Here is a 20454-nt window from a genome sequence, read left to right on the forward strand (position 1 = left end):
TTCTCCTAATCCAAAAAAAATAGGATATTTCGATCTACAACAAATCCTCACAATTTTTCTTTATCAAAAATCAACTATTTTCATGTAATTAAAAAATTACAAGTCAATGTTTATTGTTGTTTTATTCTATATTTTACCAAATATGACACTTTTTCTTCCAAAATTTAAATGTTAGGTTCAAATAAATAAATATTTTCAGTCAAAGACCTAATTTTTGGTTGAAGTCAAAGGGTTGAGGTTTGGATCGTAATTTCACAAGGAGAAAATGTGTTTATATTTGTTAAAAACGGGTTTCACTTTGTGCTAAAAAAAAGTTTAATCTTTATATAAAAAAGGTCCATAAAAAAATCTAATTCCCTTGGTCCGAGAGGCCTTTTGTTAAAATAATTTTACCAAAAAGTACACTTTGAAATGCAAAGGTTTCTTCAAGCTACAAGAGCCTTTCTCTATTTATTATGAGTGAGTTTAGGTTTAATACTCTGCCCTAGCTGAACAAAACAATTGCTTGATTTAAAAAAAAAAACTCATATACCTGCTCATCCTATGTAATGATGTCGAGGAGTCCAATTTGACCAAAGTGCTTTGAAAATGAGTTTCAAAAGTATTTTTAAACCTGCAGACTCTTTTGAAAAAGGAAGATAAAAAAAACCTTGGCTGGTGTGTAGTTGAGAGCGTGTCCTGACTGTCCTCCTTAATGAGCAAACACAGAACAGACTCCTCTGTAGAGGGAACCTTCCAACCTCCATTACTGCGATAGTTACAGTGTGTGTGCTTGGAGTGTGTGAGTGTTCCCGGTGTGATTGCGTCCCGCTCCGTTTCCAGTAAACAGCGACTTCTCATTAAAGCTTTCCGCTCGGCCGCCGGCAACTCCCGCGGACCGCCCTGATAATCCACTTCCTGAAACACTCGCTGGCGCGTGCGACGTGCACATTCACCGTGCCTCGACGGTTACCTGTGGAGAAGATGAGAGTGGAGTGGGATCAGTGTGAGGAGGAAGAGACACAAGTGAAGTAAACAAGAACTTGAATACTGTCAAACTTAAGGTCCTGGTCCAACATTTCCGACCATTACATGAGTCCCTGAGATCTGAATAACAAGACAGTCTCCGTGACCGGACGTTTGGTGGCTGGTCTTTTGGTCGCCGTTTTTTTGGTTGCCGTTGGTCGCCGGTCTTTTGGTCGCCGGTCTTTTGGTCGCCGGTCTTTTGGTCGCCGGTCTTTTGGTCGCCGGTCTTTTGGTCGCCGGTCTTTTGGTCGCCGGTCTTTTGGTCGCCGGTCTTTTGGTCGCCGGTCTTTTGGTCGCCGGTCTTTTGGTCGCCGGTCTTTTGGTCGCCGGTCTTTTGGTCGCCGGTCTTTTGGTCGCCGGTCTTTTGGTCGCCGGTCTTTTGGTTGCCGGTCTTTTGGTCGCCGGTCTTTTGGTCACCGGTCTTTTGGTCGCCGGTCTTTTGGTCGCCGGTCTTTTGGTCGCCGGTCTTTTGTTCGCCGTTAGGGTTAGGGTGACCCTAAGACCAAAAGACTGGCGACAAACGGGGACCGCGAGTCTCAAGCCAGTTCCAAGTCTTTTGTGTTGGAGGCAAAATGAGTAAAGGTCACCTCAGGGTGTAGGTTACTCTATGCCTTATATTAGATTTAGCTGAGCCAACTCGTGGTGTAGAGGGTCACTCGCATGACTTTGGTGTGGGTAGGTGCGGGCTCAGTTCCTGTTAGTTGCAGTATGATTGGGGGTGCGGATGGCCTTTCTTCTCTCTGAGTGCTGCTCTGTGGCTGCCTGGCGAATAGTTTAGGGTGTAGTCTGCCTTTTGCCTGAAAACAGCTTGGTTAGGCTCCAGCAACCTCCGCAACCCTTTCGAGGATGGGCGGTAATGGAAGATGAATGAATGAATGAAAGGATTAAGCTGTGCCACAACCTTTTACTTTGCAAAATTAAAAAAAAATGCAAATAACAGTTTTAATCCCAGTTCACTGTTGGCCAGAAAGTAATTTAGGGGAAGGTTGGCTTCGACACACAATGCTTCCTCTCCGATTGTTTCCCCCCAATACTGATTTATTTTGTTTATTTACTTTAAATAAGAAAATTATTTGAGATATCAAACAATATTTGATTCATGTAAAATATACCGTGTCAGATGTTTGTGTCCAGGTTAGTGGCATAGTTGAAATTGACACAGGAATAGAAACTACACAGTTTTAGCTTGAATTTCCAAAAGTTCTCATATTCTTTGGGAATTAATTGCTCCGCGTACACATTTTCAGTTTCATATTCCAACACGTCGCAAGGTACACATGAGTATTCATATACCTACTAGTCCATTGACTCACAGGCCCTCTGGTGGAATCATCACCTTTAATTACACCGCCTGTTTCAACTATGCACAGGCACCAGTTAAATAAAATATATAAATATATATTTAGTGTACAATTTCACTAACAATGGATCTGTATATGCCTTTATAGTTATTTATAATACTCTTTGGCAATATTATATCATTTAATTAGTGAGTAAAAACCTGTGTTACTGGGATTTTAAGTCCCTTGCACTATAGTTGGTACTAAGATAGTGCATAGTAGTCGTCAGTGTTTATGAGGGAGGATATCAACAATTCACCCTTCTTTTTTTTTTCATATTATGACCCCAATGAAGAAAGTGGCGACTTCTAACTCTTGTAAATACAGTGGAAACTATCTTAACATCACACCAAGGACAGATAGATGAAAGACACCGACAAACATCTGATAAAGATGGGCTGCATTCAAACCAAAGTTAAAACGTTGCACAAAAGGCATGGCCAAATGCAGTTTTGTGTTCCTCCAGACCTTAAGTAGGCGAATGGTCAAAGTCCACGAAACCAAACAACTTCCAATTCACGTAACCTGAAAATAAGCATTGAAATGAAACATTGGCTTTCATGTATGCTTCAGGTTGCAACGTTGATATGTCGATGGCTGTATTCTGGGCTTTTTCTAAAACATGTCACACTTTCTTTGACAATGATAGACAATCCAAATGGATTGGAGTACTAAAACTCACAAAAAAGTTCGTATGAAACCTACATTAGTCACATATTTGGTCAGAAAATGTATCCTATAGAAACCAACCAAAGTCAATGACTCCCAATAATAATGTGTTAGCGCCATTGACTTTTTTAGACAAATCCGTAGGTTAAAAAAATTTGAAAGTCAGTTGCTATTCACACGGCATGCAAAGTCAAGTGGCATGACGTCGTGACCGCCGAGGAGTTAGCATAAAGGAGGTCTTCTACCACTTAATCCTCAGATTTCATCGCCTCCACCGCGTGGGAGGATTAGCCTCTTCGTTGAGCTACAGTGCCAAGATGACGCTGGTGCCGCTGCCGGGCACCTCCTGCCCTCTTCCTCCCAGATCTCCGCGGTTTGTTTGGTCCCGAGCGTGGTTCGGAATAACCGATCAGGGGACGATGGCGGGCGAGCGGTCGTGCGTCTCTGCGGGCGACGGTTTTGATGCCTCCCCTCAATTAACCTCACCAAAACACCAGAGATAACGCACGCATTTATATGCACGATACAAAGTTGTACAACACAGACACGCGTCAGGTCAGGGGGAGGTTGATACTCATAATTCATATCACACGCAAACTTGCACGCTCATGATGCCGTATTTACAATTCGGGTCACACAAGCGTGGATAAAAACACACCGAGGCCAACATGGGTCACTTGTGTGGCTGACTGTGATACACACAAATACACACCTGTATAGATGCACACACCCAGGTAAATCGCAAGGGCATGGCATCGCTTACAATATTTGGATTGCTAAAGGCATATGCAGTTTAACACCAGGCACACTTGCAAATTTACACTCTATTAAAAATACAGACTAGAAACGCACATATGAGACAAACAAACCATTGATATGAAGAAAACAACATACAATTGGGACAAAAACTCATTTTCTGCCATGGCCACGGCATACCGCCCAATCCACTTTGACTTAGAGGGTTGACAGAAATCAGTCTTGTACCGTCAATGACAGCAAAATGTGTTCATTAAATTTCACATTGTTAAAACAATTACCATTGTCACACATACAATGGAATCGATATCTTGTATATATCATATTATATTCATATTTCACCTTTTTATACTATTATTTAGCCGCCTTGTCGTGTAGAGGTTTACTTGGTTGACTTTGGTGCTGGCAGGTGTGAGCCACTGGCGGTATGATTGTGAGTATGGATGGTCGTATGTCTCTGACAGACGACCAGTCTAGGGTGTAGTCTGCCTTTCGCCCGAAGACAGCTGGGTTAAAGTTTAAATCATTTGTGATAACTAATACATTTCCCATTAAGGTATCCAAGCTACTCTCACAACATTATGCCATAGCCCCCGTAGTTTGATTGGCCAAAGTGCCAGCTGGCGTGACCTTGTCTCCCACAGGCTAGTGGGCTGCAAATGGACACGTCGAACGTCGCGTCACATAACTCACATTTGCCGGCATAGCGGGACACAATGTTGAGTGTGCTTGTGTCCAGAGGGTCCATGTTGTTCTGCTCCAGTTGCGACCCCCTCTCAGACACTAGCATCGTCCTCCACGGTCCAGTTCCTATCCATTTCCTGGTGCCCTTTGAACCCCACTGGCTGACTTCAGACTTCCCGGGGGGGTGCATGTTTCTGCCTAATGAAGTGGAAAGACACTCTTTGGATAATTCCACATCTCAATGCCAAGGGAGGTTATTGTTTCTGTGTCACTGACACTGGCGATAGATATCCAAGCCATATAATTAAATAATTGATGTGCATATAATTAGTTTATTGCTAACCTGAAATTCCAATAATATGTATATAGTAATAGATATTTTATTGGGGACTGAAATAAAGGATATATATGTGTATATATATATGTGTATATATATGTGTGTATATATATGTGTATATATATATATGTGTGTATATATGTGTGTATATATATGTGTATATATATGTGTGTGTATATATATGTGTGTATGTATATATATATATATATATATATATATATATATATATATATATATATATATATATATATATATATATATATATATATATATATATATATATATATATATATATATATATATGTGTATATATATATATATATATATATATATATATATATATATATATATATATATATATATATATATATATATATATATATATATATATATATATATATATATATATATATATATATATATATATATATATATATATATATATATATATATATATATATATATATATATATATATATATGCGTGTATGGATGGATTAATTCACTTATACAAGCACAATAATATTTGCTATTAATAGTTTAAAAACAAGGATTCAGGCCATAAAAACGAATTGACATAATGAAACCGAATAAATCAAAATTCAATGCACTGATTAATAACTGCCACAGAGATTGGTTGTGAAGGCCTTGAAACAACAGTTTGGTTGAAAGAGTTGACGAATCCGAGAAGAAAAAGCAGGCTAACGCGGAACCGTGTCGGGTCACGAGGTCAGCATCGTCGCTCTCACCACTTTGGACGTGAAAGGGGGCCTCTCAATATTTCAAGTGAGCTGCAGGAAATGCGCCAGGCGTGTTTGATTCATTATTCATCCGCCCCGCGTCTTTTCTCGCGCTCGCCCTCGTGCTGCTCGACTGAGATAACGGCTCGGCTTCACGCCGTAATTCTTTTGCATCACAGATTAGACGACGAAGGAAAAAAAAAAACAACAATCCCAATGAATTCTGCTTCTTCTTTGGGGAAAACAAAAAAAAGCCCTGTGGCGACACGAGACGACGGGCTGGATCCGGATTTCAGTTTTTTTTAAAATGTATTTTATCGTTTGTATTTAACTGGTTTGTACAGGGAAATGGACGTTAAATCCATTTGATGTGGGAAGGCTATCATTAAATTATCATGTTTAAGTGCCATTGTTGGTGGTTAAAAAAAAAAGTAAAAGTTCAAAAAGTCGATTTTTGATTCCAACTTGGTGAATGTTGGGTTTGAAAAGGCCAATTTGGAGTAAAACAATGCTTCATTCATTTTCTGTATTGCCTATCTATCCTACAACGGTCACACAGAGTGCTGGATTCTATCCCAGCTGAATTGGTGGTCATCCAATAGGAGAGCACAAAGAGATGGAGAACCAACCTAACTGCATATCTTTGGGGTGTGGGAGTGAACAGTGTACATTCAATTTCCACACAAAATATCCAAACTGGGTTCGAACCCAGGACACCTGGACTGCGAGGCCGACTCGCAAACCACTTACCACCTGGCTATCATCTGCGTTTCAGTGTTGGAAATTTTATCAAAATTCTAAACATAGAAACAGTTCACATTTAAGAAAAGTGTGTTTTACCTGTAAACCTTAATTTTCGCAAATGAGTTCTTGCAGCAAGTGCCGTGCTTCCTCCGGCTGCCGTTACAATGTGAATAATAATCATATAATAATAACTCTCCTATCAAATCTGCCATGGGGACATAGAAAAAATACCCCCCAACCCCCAAAGAAAGAAATAAATATATATATATGTAAACACTCCGGACATGACACTGGTTTATCCATACTCGTTCCTTATGAATGAGAATATATGAATGAACCATTTTCGATCCAAAACTAACAATTTATCACAAAAGAATCCTTCCTGAGATTTTTTTTAGAATGCATTTACCATTTTTGGCCAAACGTGAACAATTTCCTACTCAACATCAAACCTTTTAGATCCAAAATTTAAAAAAATGGCCACCTGATAGTTGTGCAGTGGCCTACCATGTGACTCAAAGGAAGCACTGTGAACGAGTAAGAGGGCCATGTGAGAGAGGCAAACGATGACTACCGCTAGCCTGGAGCTTTCACGCCATCCCACGTCAGACAGTGTGAAAGGTACCTAATGCCCTGAGGGCGAAGGTCCGAATGAAGTCCACAGGCTCAATTTCACACCTGGGAACTGAACTGACTCGCACTCTCACACATAGTATCCGGCATTGGTGATACTCAACATCTCTATCACACTCTCACACTTTCCTACTCTGATAATAAAAAAAATGCACAAAAATAAATTCAGTCACACTCTCACATATGCTGTCATAGCACAATAATGCTATTGCATGAAAGAAAAAACCTCCAAACATGTTAATGATCTCCCACACTCAAAATCTCACCCACTTATGCCCTCCCACACTCAAAATCTCACCCACTTATGCCCTCCCACACTCCAATACATACTAATTGTGCTTTAACACTCACAAAACACACCTTTTCTCTCACATACTCAAAAAGGACAAACTGTCACCGTCAAAAAAACACAGTCACAATATCTTGCAAACACAAAAACACAGATTTCGGGTTTCCTTCACACAATAATACATGCATCCATTCTCACACCTGCAAAACTCACCAGCGACAGAAGTTCTCACACTCACAAAAACACACTCTGACTCTCATATATACTAAATTCCATGCTTCATGCTAAACTCCATGCTGTGGAACAAAAACACTTGTACACTGTCACACACAAAGAAATGATAGACAAAAACAGTCCCACATGCAAAACCACAAGTACACTCTCACCTAAACACACACACACACAAATACATGCACATGCATTCACAAAACAAAAACATATGCCTCCCACACAAAAACACACCCTCACGTTTCTTAAAACCCGCAACCACACACTCATCCCCTCACAAAAACACACTAACGCCCTCCCAAAAAAAAATACACAACACAAACTGTCACGGTAAGCGTATAAAATTGTACACCTTCACACACACAGAAAACAGATGCAGTTACTACCACTCCTACTCTCATATTACTGACACTAAACTACTCTCATGATGACCCTGCTTCCTTCGAACTCACGCACAATGATGCTCTCTCACTGAGACAGCAGACACTCATATTCTTCCAGGTGGCTCGGCGACAGCTATGAGGCGCACAGTGGGCAAAGCGGGCCCTGGGGCGGCGCCACATTTAGCTGCTGCATGTATGCCGCTTTTGTTCACTTCACACATGAGAGAGACAGAGTCAGAGAACACCAGCACAAACAGATAACAACTTCCTCTTTTATCTTCTGCCAGAAAAAAAAATGCAAAGACGCAATAAAACCAGCAAGCACGCGACTTGTCCTCATGCGGCATCTTTACCCGTTTATTATTGTTGGCATAGATAAACAAACGTTCAATCTATTTGAAGGACAATGGTTCAGTTCCATATCATTTTAGCATTAAAAATGAACCATTTTCGATCCAAAACTAACCATTTATCACAAAAGAATCTTTCCTGAGATTTTTTTTAGAATGCATTTACCATTTTTGGCCAAACATGAACAATTTCCTACTCAACATCAAACCTTTTAGATCCAAAATTTAAAAAATGGCCACCTGATAGTGTAGTAGTTCACTCGCCTGGCTTGAGTGCGGCAGGCGTGGGATCAGTTCCTGCTAGATGACGGTATGATTCTGAGTTCGGATGTTTGTTTGTCTTTCTGTGTGCTCTACACCTGACTGGGGACCAGTCTGAAACGCTTCATTCTCATTAGGGTCGCAGGGGGTGTCGGAGCCTATCCCAGCTGTCTCCGAGCCACAGGCAGAGGACACCCTGAATCGAAAAAGTTTCTGTCCGGAAGTTTCATATGAAGTTAGCAAACTCGCCCTGTGAGGAAATACCTTGGGAAAACTTTAAAACTTTGAAAGAATTTAACTGGATCGTTTCCAAGAAAAATGTCTTTATGTTCTTATATTTTTTTCTATGTGTTTTTGATGTGAAAGCGTGTCTGTTATTGTTGTGTGTGTATGGAAGGAGGAGGGGGGGGGGGTACGTTTGTGTGATTGTGTGCTTACAAAGGAAGTTTCGAAAGAAAAACGTACTCATTATTTATCTCTTTCCTCATTCCTCACTTTTTTTTTTATCTGTGTGTTCTACTTTTCTCCAAACGGGAATGCGTCCGTAATTTTTAGGTCATTTTGCAGCTCCGTTTAAGTCACGTATTGCCATTGACACCACTAAACGTCTCCTGTGGGATTGAAGCTATGATTTGAAGTGGAATGGTGACATCAATGATTGAATAAATTATCCTTTTGGGTTCTTTAAAAATATTATATGACATTTTTAGAGACAAATTGAAAAAAAGAACCAAGTTTTTACAGAGGATGTGGTGAAAACCAAAGAGGAAAATAGATATTGAAAACACCCATTGGGAGGAATTGGCAAGGGCTGGAAGCGATTGTTAAATGTTTTTTTAATTGAATTTGACGTCAACTTCCATCATTGACAGCAATTCTACGTCGTTTTGAAAACAAACACAAAACAGATATTCTCATTTTTATCGTTCGAAATCATAGAAAATTATCTTTTCGATAAAAAAAGGTAATCATGATTCAGTATAGGATAATAATAATAATAACAATAAAAGTGATATCTGTTTTTGCATTCTTTCCATACATCACTATTCATACCCCTTTTCTATTTTTGCTTTTTTCCCTTCCTCCAAAATTTCCAAGATGGCGTCAGCGTCCCATTAACAAGTCCCCCAGTCCCTGCAGCCTTCTTCCCGTGCCCTCTCCCCAGTGCATTCTGGAAACTTTTCGCGCCGCAGGCGGCGGCTCAGCAAATTTATTCACTTTTGGCAGATAATTGAATTTTCCCGTCATAGTCGAACCGGACGGACCACAGGGATGACAAGCGCTCATGCAATCTTCCTCCTCCTCCTTTCTTGTTCTTCTTCTATTAATAATCGCCTGGATGTTGCCGTCATCCCGCCGCTAATTCTGTTCTGCGTTAGATGTGAGTCGAGTTACTTTGCCGTTGATGTTATTTACGTTCAGTCGGGCCTGTACGTCCTGACGGGCGACGGGGGCAGTGTCATTTATTTCCAGCAAGAGGGTCACTTCCGGTTTTGATGTGCTTTTTAACACTGGCGAACACAAACAGGGCTTTTATTCGATGACAATGACAGGCAATGCGCATACTCACATGTATGGCTCGACGCAAAACGACGACAGCCCAACATGTCCTTTAAACAATGAATAATCAATGGATTTTCATTTTTGCTCCCTGAGAAAAATTCACATTCCATCCCATTCCCAAGCCTGAGACATAATCACAATATCATAATAACAATCAATTTCAAACAAAGGCCCAACACAACACAAATTTCATTGCCTTTGGTCCTGATTTTGTTACAACGGGCAATTTGCCTTGTCCTTTGGAATGGATAAAAGGAAAACTAAACCAGCATATTTATTGCCTACCTTAGATAAATGAAACAGTTTAAAAAAGAACACACTTTAATAAGAACTAGCACAAATAAAAGGACAATACAACATACCAACTATATCTTTTATTAGCATTTTTACACGCTGAGTACATATGAAGTAGTAAAACCATAATTTCCCACTCATTAAATTTTCCACAAGAACAAGTATATTTCAATAAATTGGTCCAGTTAAACCAACATGGAGTTTCATGTTGTTATTCTCTCTTTATGCTTTCACTCAAACCACCGTTTGCCATGTTTTTTTCTGAATCCAGTCCACTAGTAACCAGAAATTAAATTGTCGTTCCTTTGACGTGTCAAGATAGTTTTGGCCCAAGAAAATGAGTATTCTAAAATGGATGCTGCGATCCTGTAGGTTATTTAACACAGGTAAAAAGCATAATTGTTAATGTGTTCCCAATTGCGCCAGTTTTTTTCTTATTCCAGCATACTGTCCTAATCACGGAATTAATACAATCTACTGGAGTCCCACAGGAATAACCGTGACCTGGGGGATTTCCCTAAGTATAGTATTATCTCTACTGACAAAATTAAATCATTGCACAAATAATTTCATAACTTCGACTTGGAAGTAGAGATTTACAATGAAATGTGGTAATTTGTTACAACTGTTCTAAGGTCATTTCTCCTACCTTCCCCCCCAAAACAATTTTGCATGAAATATGTGCAAAACAAGAAAATGATTCATTATTCATTAAAATTAATATTACATGAAAATACTTTTTCCAATGGGGTGGGGAGGTGAGGGTTTTAGCCATCTAAGCCAACATGCATACACGTCTTTTGAGACCAATTTTCCCATTGATTCCAGTCATAACTTGAATATTTGGTATGAAGAAACACTCATAGTAGTACCGATGTAAATCATCCTCTGGTAGAGTTATTATTTAACGAAAAAAATAGTTTTCCTCAGGGTTTTAATTATAAAATAATATAAAAATGTAATCATTATCCTGTTAAAAAAAACTATAATTTAGATTATGATCATCACGCAAATAGATTATCTACCTTGGTACTTCTACTTATGAAATTAATTGATTCATATTTAGTATGTAGAGGCATATTTTAAATTAAAATAGCATAATCCATTATGCATATACTTTAATACTACCCACTATAAAACATTTTAAATTGATGGTATAACAATTTGGTATGAAAAATGTATACAAATGTGTGTATGTTTGCAAATAAAACAGCAAACATATAAGAAATCTATGAAGCTATCAGAATAAAGCCACAACATTGACCCAAACAAAAATGGTCTCTGACTATAAAGAGTTATAAACTTATAAACTAAGCCTATTTTGATGTTTCGTAACTTGGACAGATCATCACATCTTGCAACACTAATTTAGTTATGAAAGTGTTTTTGTTGCTAGAAAAATATATTCGTTGAAGAAGAATCACTGTACATTTGCAGTAATACCTTGATATGCGAGCTTAATGCGTTCGGGTAACTAAATACAAATTAATCCATTCCCACCCTCTGAAAAACAGCAAAAAACTGGATTATTACCAAGGAAAAACATTTCATGTGTTCAATTTCACCACCTACTCATAATGCAAGAAATACCTATCTAGTGGTTATGATCTTCAATAGTAAAATGTAACATTACTGACTCAGTCACGCTGTTTCCTGGAAAAAAATGCAACCTGTATGGCCCAGTGCTCGTAGATATCTTTACACAAGGTTTATTCAGCGAGAATGACAGAACGATGTTGTTCTCAGAAGCAGCCTCTCGGTTACTCGGACGCCACATTGGGAACAATCTCGTATGCTCATATCTCAAATTTGTCTCATGTGTAAAGACGAAAAAATGTGCTCAGAATTTACCCGGTATCTCAAATTTCTCGTATGTTGGGACACTAATATGTCAAGGCATTACTGTAGATATGTATAAAATAATAAATATCATAGATAATGAACAATAACTATCACATATTCAAAACACATTACCATGTGTTGAAACATAAAAGTCATAAAAAAAAACATAATCCCATTATAGATAGTAAGAGTGACCGTGAAGTTTAGGCATTTTGAAGACAAGATCAGAGATAGCATACTTTAGTGGTTTGGGCATTTTCCGAGGAGACTATACTGGTACAGAGATGCTGAGGGGGGAACTTTCAGGGAAGAGGGCTAGAGGTCGACTGAGGAGAAGATACATGGATGTAGTAAGAGAGGACATGAAAGTGGCTGGTGTAGGGGAGGATAATTCAAGGGACAAGGTGAAATGGAAAAAGTTGATTTGCTGTGCCGACACATGACAGGATGAACTCAAAGTGTACAAGTACTATCTTTATCTCCATGAATTTCTTGCATTTTTTTAAAAACTTTTAATATATTTTTTTTACAGTGCATTTATGTACTTCATATTCATCAAAATTGAGTGCTGGACGTCCTTTTATTGGCTCCTCCCAATCTAAATGAGTTGGACTTCAAGGACAGCCAACGAGTTTAATGAATGTTCTGAAAGGGTAAAATAAAGAAAGAGTCCAATACACTTCAAGAAAATACACTCGGCACTTTTTGGAAGTCAGCTTGGAATATGAATTCTAAGCAAAGAAAAGCTTCATTGCTCTGCTGCTTTAAAGACCTCTCAAACACACACACACACACACACACACACACAAACACACACCAGCAGCGGTCAAATATTTATGCGCCGGAGAAGCTGCAGCCGCGTTATTGTACTTGAAGTGGCTCCAGGCGCCTTCTGTCCGATTCTTTCGCAAATGTTGAAATACAAAACGCTACAAAACCAAAATGGCAAGCAAGCACACACGCCTGCAAAGCCTCCATTTCATGCTGCCCGTCACGGACGGATTTACACCTTGTCGTTCTGCGAGTATGGCAGATGGCACAATAGCCAGGGACTGAAGGAATTTCTCGGCCATAGAGGCGGTTCAGAAAGCAAATTGGCTGAGGAAAAGATTTTTTTTTTTTTAAGGTGGCTGACCATGTCAGGCCAACTGCGTAATTCTAATGTTTTGCAAAAAGAAAAACACCATTTCAAATTGCCACAATACCAATGCCAATTTATAATGGTTTGCAATACAAAACCAGAACGCACATTTCCAAAATGTAAGAATGCAAAAAATAGCAACAGGTAGATAGTTGCAGTCCTAAGACCTAATCCGTGGAATTTAGTCCACTTTTGGATCGTCCATTTCCTATTGTGTTGTAGATTTTGCATTCGTGCTTTTCTTTCTTTTGCTTAGCGTTCTGAATCGTTCTTTGTCCTGTGGCCATTTCAATTCATGTTGTGGGAAATCTGAGTTCATGTTGTGCGTCATTCAGGTTCGTGTAGTGAGTCATTGGGGTTCATATTTTGCATCATTCAGGTTTGTGTTGTGGCAATTGACGTTCGTCTTTTCAAAATTGGGGTTTGTGCTTTTCTTTTGCAAAGCATTTTGAATTGCCATTCGTCTTGTGGCATATTGCATTCATGTTGTGGCCAATTGGGATTAATGTTCTGTCAATTGGGATTCATGTTCTGGCAATTGGGGTTTGTGTTTTGGCAATTAAGGTTCATATTGTTGCAATTGAGGTTCGTGCTGCAGCTATTTGTCTTTTGTCTATTTGTCATCTGTGATTTTTTGGCTTTTTGAATTGGCATTTGTCATATGGCAATATGCTTAGGTTAGTGTTGTGGCATTAATGGTTCGTGTTTTGGCAATTAAGGTTCATGTTTTGGCAATCAAGGTATATCTTTTTTCAATTGGTCTTTGTGTCGGGCTATTTGTTCTTCTAATTTGAATTTGTGGTTTTTCTGTTATAAAGCATTTGGACGATGCTTTTCAAGTTTCTCTGCCACGTTAAGTTACGCTTAAAAATTAGTGAAAATATATGAATGGAGAATCTTACAATTTCAACTTGATACCAATAGGAACCTATTAAAGTGATATGCTGAATGTGCCAATGTGGACAGTTTCTTTGGTGCGGAAGTAACAATTGCATGTAACATTCATTCATGTTCCAATTCATTCACTTATAGTTCTACAAAACAATCATTCATTTTGGTCAATCAACTATAACGTGGACGTTCTTGCCACTCAACTGTGACGTGGAATAATACCTAAATAGGGACGTAGTATGTAAAGGCCTTTCTTCTTTGGTAAAAAATAAAAATAAAAAAACAAGTTTGCTCCATATTTAGACTATTATTAAAAAAACATTGTAAATTTGTTAGTGTTAAATGTAAATGTGTGAATTTAATTTACTAATGGATTTGAATGAAATGAGTAAAAAGAAAAAAATAATGTGTTATAATAATGTGCAAATGTGTTAATGGGATTTCATGGCAGGTATTTTTGTAATAAAAATGGTCAAATTTCGTCATAAAATACGTGTAATATATATCTGAGGTTATTCAATTCCGTCTCCTTGGATTGGCCCGAACTTGTTCACTCCTTCGTCCTTGTCTTCCCCGAATCATTTAATTAATTGCCGGCTAATTTAATTCCTGCAAAAGTAATAAGTTGTTTAAGTCACAATAAAGAGTGACAAGACATACTTCTAATCTGACCTTAGTTTAATTAGCCCAACGACATTCGCCGGAAGTGGCGGGCGACCGGGGGCTTTTGGTGCTGAAGGAGAGGTATATGTACATGTGGAAATATTTGCGTGTATATATATGTACCCTCATTCCTAGGGGCAATTTGGTACGGAACCCAGAACTGTGAGGCGGACACGCTAACTAGTACTTTTCCACTAGACGGCCTCAATTTTTGTATTAATCAGAGTTTAAAATAGTCTTGAAAATTTAAACGCATAAAAGAGAATCATGACAGTTTGTCCCCAATTCCACATTGAGTAAATGGTCAACCCGTTCCATGTTTAATCAACCTTCAAAAGTGTTGTCGATTAATCATGGTAGCCAGAATTGGCCTATTGCAAAAGTCAACTTCATCTTGTCTATTCAGATTTTTTTTTATGTGTACTGAAACACCTTGATGCTTTCCATGTCTAGCACCTCCTGGAGATTACCCTCTGGGGTAACTTTTTTTTAAATAAACAATTGCAGAGATTACAGTTTTTATCTCCTGATCTCCCCCTCACGGAATGCTTGTGTTTTTTAATGAACTTTTTTCAGCTTTTTTTGTTGTTGTTGTTACCACGGCACTCAAATTAATTCCATTCATTGTTTTTGCCCCCCCCCCCCCCCTGTTCAGATTTGCGGCCCCTCCCAGACGTGGCAATGACAGGCAACTGCACGCGTGAGTGCACCGAGTACGGCCACTCGGACTCGTGCTGGATGCCCGGCCGGCCATCGCCTGAACACAAAGGGCCCCAGGGCGCCGCCGCCAAGCTGTCTACCTTTGTGCCTTATCAGGAGAGCACCAATGCCCGGGATGCATCGGCCTTGGCCAACGGCAGCCCTAAGCCCATCCCCGGCGAGGAGCGTGGTCCGGGCGCAAGCGGTGGCATGGTAACCAACATGCGCTTCACGACGCCCTACGGCAGTGCCTACCCCATGGGGGCCTCTGGTCAGACCCCTGCCAAAGACTGTGGCCTGGAAGAGATCCCCCTCAGCCAAACGGTGGAGTTCCATTCGGCCACCGCACCTGCAGGGCACCATGCCTCCAAGAGGGAGATCTACCTGTGAGCCTCACCCTCTCTCGATCCCCATTGACCTTGCTGATCTAACAAAACACATACATTGGCACCCATATGATTACTGGACACTTACCTGTGCCACCAAAACATCTCACCACCTCTCTAACAATCTCACTAATCCCTTTACCAATCTTACCACCATTTTATTTGAAATCTCACTTACCTCCCCCAATAATAAAATGTACTGACCCTAAACACCTCCATAATGCCAGCCCTAACCACCTCACCGGGCATTGAAACACCAACACCTGCCTGCAGAATTACACACCTTACGCTTCAGTCTAAACAGCTTAACACCACCCTTAAACACCTGACTATTCCTAAACAGATATAAATCTCCACTTTCTCACCTCCCACAAACAATCTCAACCATCACAAATATCCTAAATGTTTTTTTACTTACTAAATAACTCCATTCTTGTCCCAGAACACCTCACTGGCTGTACAAACAGTGAACTCTAGTGCTAATCACTTCCCTCCTTTCTAAACTTTTCACCACGCAGAAACACCCTAGTTCCACACCCTTAACACCTAACCTATTCAACATTTCCCTTCATTCACTGAAGACCTGACTACCACATAAAAGAAAAAATAAACTAAAATCTGGACTGGAATGCTTTACTACCTTAATAATCATCTAAATTCTTGTCCCAAAACACCTCATTGTCCATCCAAACAAGTAAAATTTAGCCCACAAGTAAAATCCAGCTCTTAATACATAAAAATCACCCTTCTTAAAAAATAAATTCCATCTTAGCACCTTATGACCCTTCTAAAGACATCCCTGTGCCCCTTAACACCTCACCACCCCATCCCAAAATCTGAACACTGCCCTGAACACCTTACTGGCCTACTAAACAATTAAATCCCAGCTCTTAACACATTACTGCAAACTTCTTCCTGCTCCAAACACCTCACCTGTGCCTGGTTGTGTTGTACCACAGCCTTCTTCCCCTCCACCTTTACGCCCACTGCTTTAGACTCTGCCCACCTGGCTTCTTGCCAGCCAATCAGCTGTAAATGAGGAAATTGAAGGAATAACACGTCGTGTGGTCTCATCTTTTTTCCCCAACCACCTGGTTGACTTAGTTGTAAATCCTTACGCAGTAGTATTTAATGTGAAACTAACTAGCCTGACTTTGGGATTTGTTTTCAGATCAAAAAAAGTCAACACCCTGGTGTTTTTTTTTTCTTTTTTGGTCCCGTTTCCACTCGACAGGTGTACACATGTAAATATGGCGAAGCTCACTTGACGTCTCGTCACTGTATTGATGAGTTTTGCATGTATAGAAGTGGGCAGGAAATCTGAGTTTTGTCCATTTTTCCTTTTTTTTGAACATCACTTTGCGCTGGTTCCAGGAGAAACTGTCTGTGATTGATCCATGGGCCCAAAGTCAAGTGTTAAATTATCGTCTTGAGAGCTGAAGGTGACAATTTGACTTATTGAAGCTAGACCTTCACGATTTTCTGATTGTCATTATTATCTTGATTACATTTTATTTCAGATACCAGCCTATGGAAGCCATAAAATACTTTATAGACCACTCTCTTTAAATGCCTGGCTACCATTGATTGCACTAGACGTTCAATCCATTTTGACTGGGAGTAATTCAAAATGGCGGCACAGAAACATTAGCATACAAGGAGGCCGGGAGCCCATTCATGGCATTGTTTTTTGTTTTAAAATTTTATTCATTTTCTGCCATTGATGCTCTTTCCACCATTTGTATTTTTTTTCCATTATAGTGAATAAAACAAAAAAAGTTTTTTTTTTTCTTATTGTCAGAATTGAAGTCGTGTTAGAACAAACAACTGTGATGACTATCATGTAAAAAGGTGATAATTATCACAAAATGGCAAACACGGTAAAATATAATGATGTAAAAAAGAATAACCATTACATATATTTGTGATTAATATAAAAACATCCAGTTTTTACATGTATAATATGTATTGGATAACAATATTATCGTAAATTAATGTGTTTTCATTATAATACGGTGTGAAATTGTCACAAAAATTTAAAAATCATGTAAAAACAAAAACATACTAATATTATTTATTTTTGAATTTGTTATATTTCTTTATTTACTTTTAACATTGAATTTTTTCCACAATAATAGCATATTAAAATGTGATCGTGAACATGTACAAACATGACAGAATGTCGGAATTTTTATTTTACTTTTCCAGAAGACCGATTCAGCCATACAGTTTATTTTTTTAAATATACTCTTTTCCTTTACTGGAAAGAATGAGCTTCAATTTACAATCCCTTTTGTGGCATATTTGCTGTATTTGGATGGTGAGGAATGAGGTGGTTCTTGCCAAGCGGTCACCATTTATTGCTGCGTGAGGTAAAGATGGCGAACAGAAGTCATGTTCGCTGTTTGCCACCAATTAACCTCACTGGCTTCTCGACTTTTAGTGTGCACGGTTGCTTCGTTTGAGAAAGTCCATAGGATGCTGTCTCATTTTCTGAGTCTTAATTCAAGACTTTTTGACCCTGGAAACCAGCCAAAAATAAGTTTCACTGCCCAACACTATTATTTATTAGCTTGCCAAAACTAAAAAAAAATCCACTAACGGCAATTCACTTTAAACAACGAGTGGCGGTGAATGAACAAATGCTGCTAATGGATTGGACGACAAACTCATTGGTGAGCTAAATTTTGGGCACAGATGAAAATTTGTTTCTTGCTTTGTCGCTAAACTTTAAACAGCTGAAATGATTTTTTCTGCTCTCTTTCAGCTGTTAACGCAAATTCGCTATGAACATTTATTCATTCGCTGCATTTCACTTATTTCAAATGGAATGAACGTTTATTAAAGAGAAAATTTGGCAGCAATTGTTTGTTGTTTTGTTGCCAAACTTCAAAAAGAAAGTAGCCCATGTTCAGCTCTTATCTGACCACTAACACAAATTGCTATGTTCATTCGCTCCCAGGCCCTGTTTCAAAATGGATTGGAGATCTATTAAAGACAAACTCAATGGCGAACTAAAATTTGGTGGAAAAAAAATGTTCGTATTTGTTTTATCGCTAACATTCAAACAAAAAGTAGCCGGAACAGATTCCTTCAGCTCTCATCCGATGGCTAACAATGACTCACTAATGTTGCCGTTTGAGCTCCTCCCTCCCGTGTTACATTATCGCCACAGCGTGCCTTGTGGCAAGAATTCAACAAAACGGGAAAAAGCAGGTCAGAAAAATGAGACAAAACACAAGAATTTGTACATCTGAATTTTAACTGTTATTGTTCAAAGAATGGTTATGATATTTCTCACAATTTTACACAGTTTTTTTTTTTATTGTACATTATATTACTGAGCATGATACAAGCAGATTTATAAATATGAAAAAAGTTTTATTTTTGGGTTTTTGTTCTGTGGATTTGTTTTTTGGTTTTATTATGGCGGAATAATTCAAGTTGCAAACAAAAATTATTTTCTGGTGAAAACAAGATAAATGAGGAAAAGTGAAAATTGAGGACACTCAAAATAAATTATAGTTTAGTTAGTTAATTGTATAATATATAAAAAAAAATACTTTTCTCATATTTTGGAAAAACGAGCTATGTTGACTAAAAAAAAGTGAAATTTCCCGTAGCACACAACTTGTTTTATTACTACCATTTTTTACGATGTTTTCTTTAATTTGAAAATATTCAAATCATAAATAAATTCGTACTACCTTAAATGTTATTAAAACAAATCACATTTTAAATCTACAGGTAACCTTTTTTTTTTTTACACTTTTATAAAGCTCATGTTTTGGCCAATTTAAAAACACAGTTTATTTCAAATAGTTAATTGAGCCAAATGAAATTACCTTGTTTTAGTTTATACGTAACTCGATAATACCATCGGTTTCTTGTCAATTAGTGACAATGTGGTGATTTCAATACAAAATAATTCAACTGCTACGATAAAACCGATCATCTGTGTTTATTTCACAACTAAACTTTCGACTTGTCCAGTACGGTGTCGCCACAAAACGGTCAAAAGGGTTATGTTAGATTGAGTGGCCAAAATAAAATTGTTGTTCCCACTATGACGCAAATGAACGTTAAAATGGAAGCCCTAAAACATATATTTTTGAAATGCTAAAAACTACACAAACCTGAAATGAATACATTAACTACTTTATTGTGATTTTAATGCAACCTGTAACATTCATAAAAATTAAATCTGCAAATATTCCTGTTTATGCTTTCAGTTTTCTGCCAATTGACGAGGAAATTGGTCAAAAAAATATTTTTGTGCAATTTTCACGAAATGCGCCAACATGATTTATTCCTCTTTAATTATTAATTTCAGTACCAAATGGCTTAAGCTGCTATAAAAATTGACCAGTGTTGTTTTTTAACCAAATAAAACAACTATTTAGCTAAACTGTAAAAAAAAAAAAAAAAGTATTTGACTAACATTTGTGACATTTCATAGAATTCTAATGACGAGTTCCAAAAATATTTTTCGCTACGGACTAAACTTACAATTTCCTTGTAAAAACAATTATGTCAGAATGTTACGAGCAAATGAAA

At 38.3% G+C, this 20454-nt stretch overlaps 1 protein-coding gene and 1 long non-coding RNA gene across 3 annotated transcripts in view; one reads left to right on the forward strand and one right to left on the reverse strand.

The window, feature by feature from the left end:
• Nucleotides 1–20403, forward strand: part of LOC144207212 (protocadherin-1-like) — a 105727-nt gene extending 85324 nt beyond the window's left edge. Inside the window, exon 5 of the mRNA XM_077732546.1 lies at nucleotides 15468–20403. Coding sequence (XP_077588672.1) covers nucleotides 15468–15901 — 434 coding nt within the window. The 3' untranslated portion in view covers nucleotides 15902–20403. The remainder of the gene's footprint in view (nucleotides 1–15467) is intronic.
• LOC144207214 (uncharacterized) overlaps nucleotides 1–20454 on the reverse strand; it is a 49789-nt gene that overhangs the window by 16970 nt on the left and 12365 nt on the right. For both annotated transcript variants that reach the window (XR_013328602.1, XR_013328603.1), the window contains exon 2: nucleotides 650–952. This is a non-coding gene — a long non-coding RNA (uncharacterized LOC144207214). The remainder of the gene's footprint in view (nucleotides 1–649; nucleotides 953–20454) is intronic.

This window comes from Stigmatopora nigra, chromosome 14, assembly GCF_051989575.1.
Source record: "Stigmatopora nigra isolate UIUO_SnigA chromosome 14, RoL_Snig_1.1, whole genome shotgun sequence".
NCBI classification, from domain to species: domain Eukaryota; kingdom Metazoa; phylum Chordata; class Actinopteri; order Syngnathiformes; family Syngnathidae; genus Stigmatopora; species Stigmatopora nigra.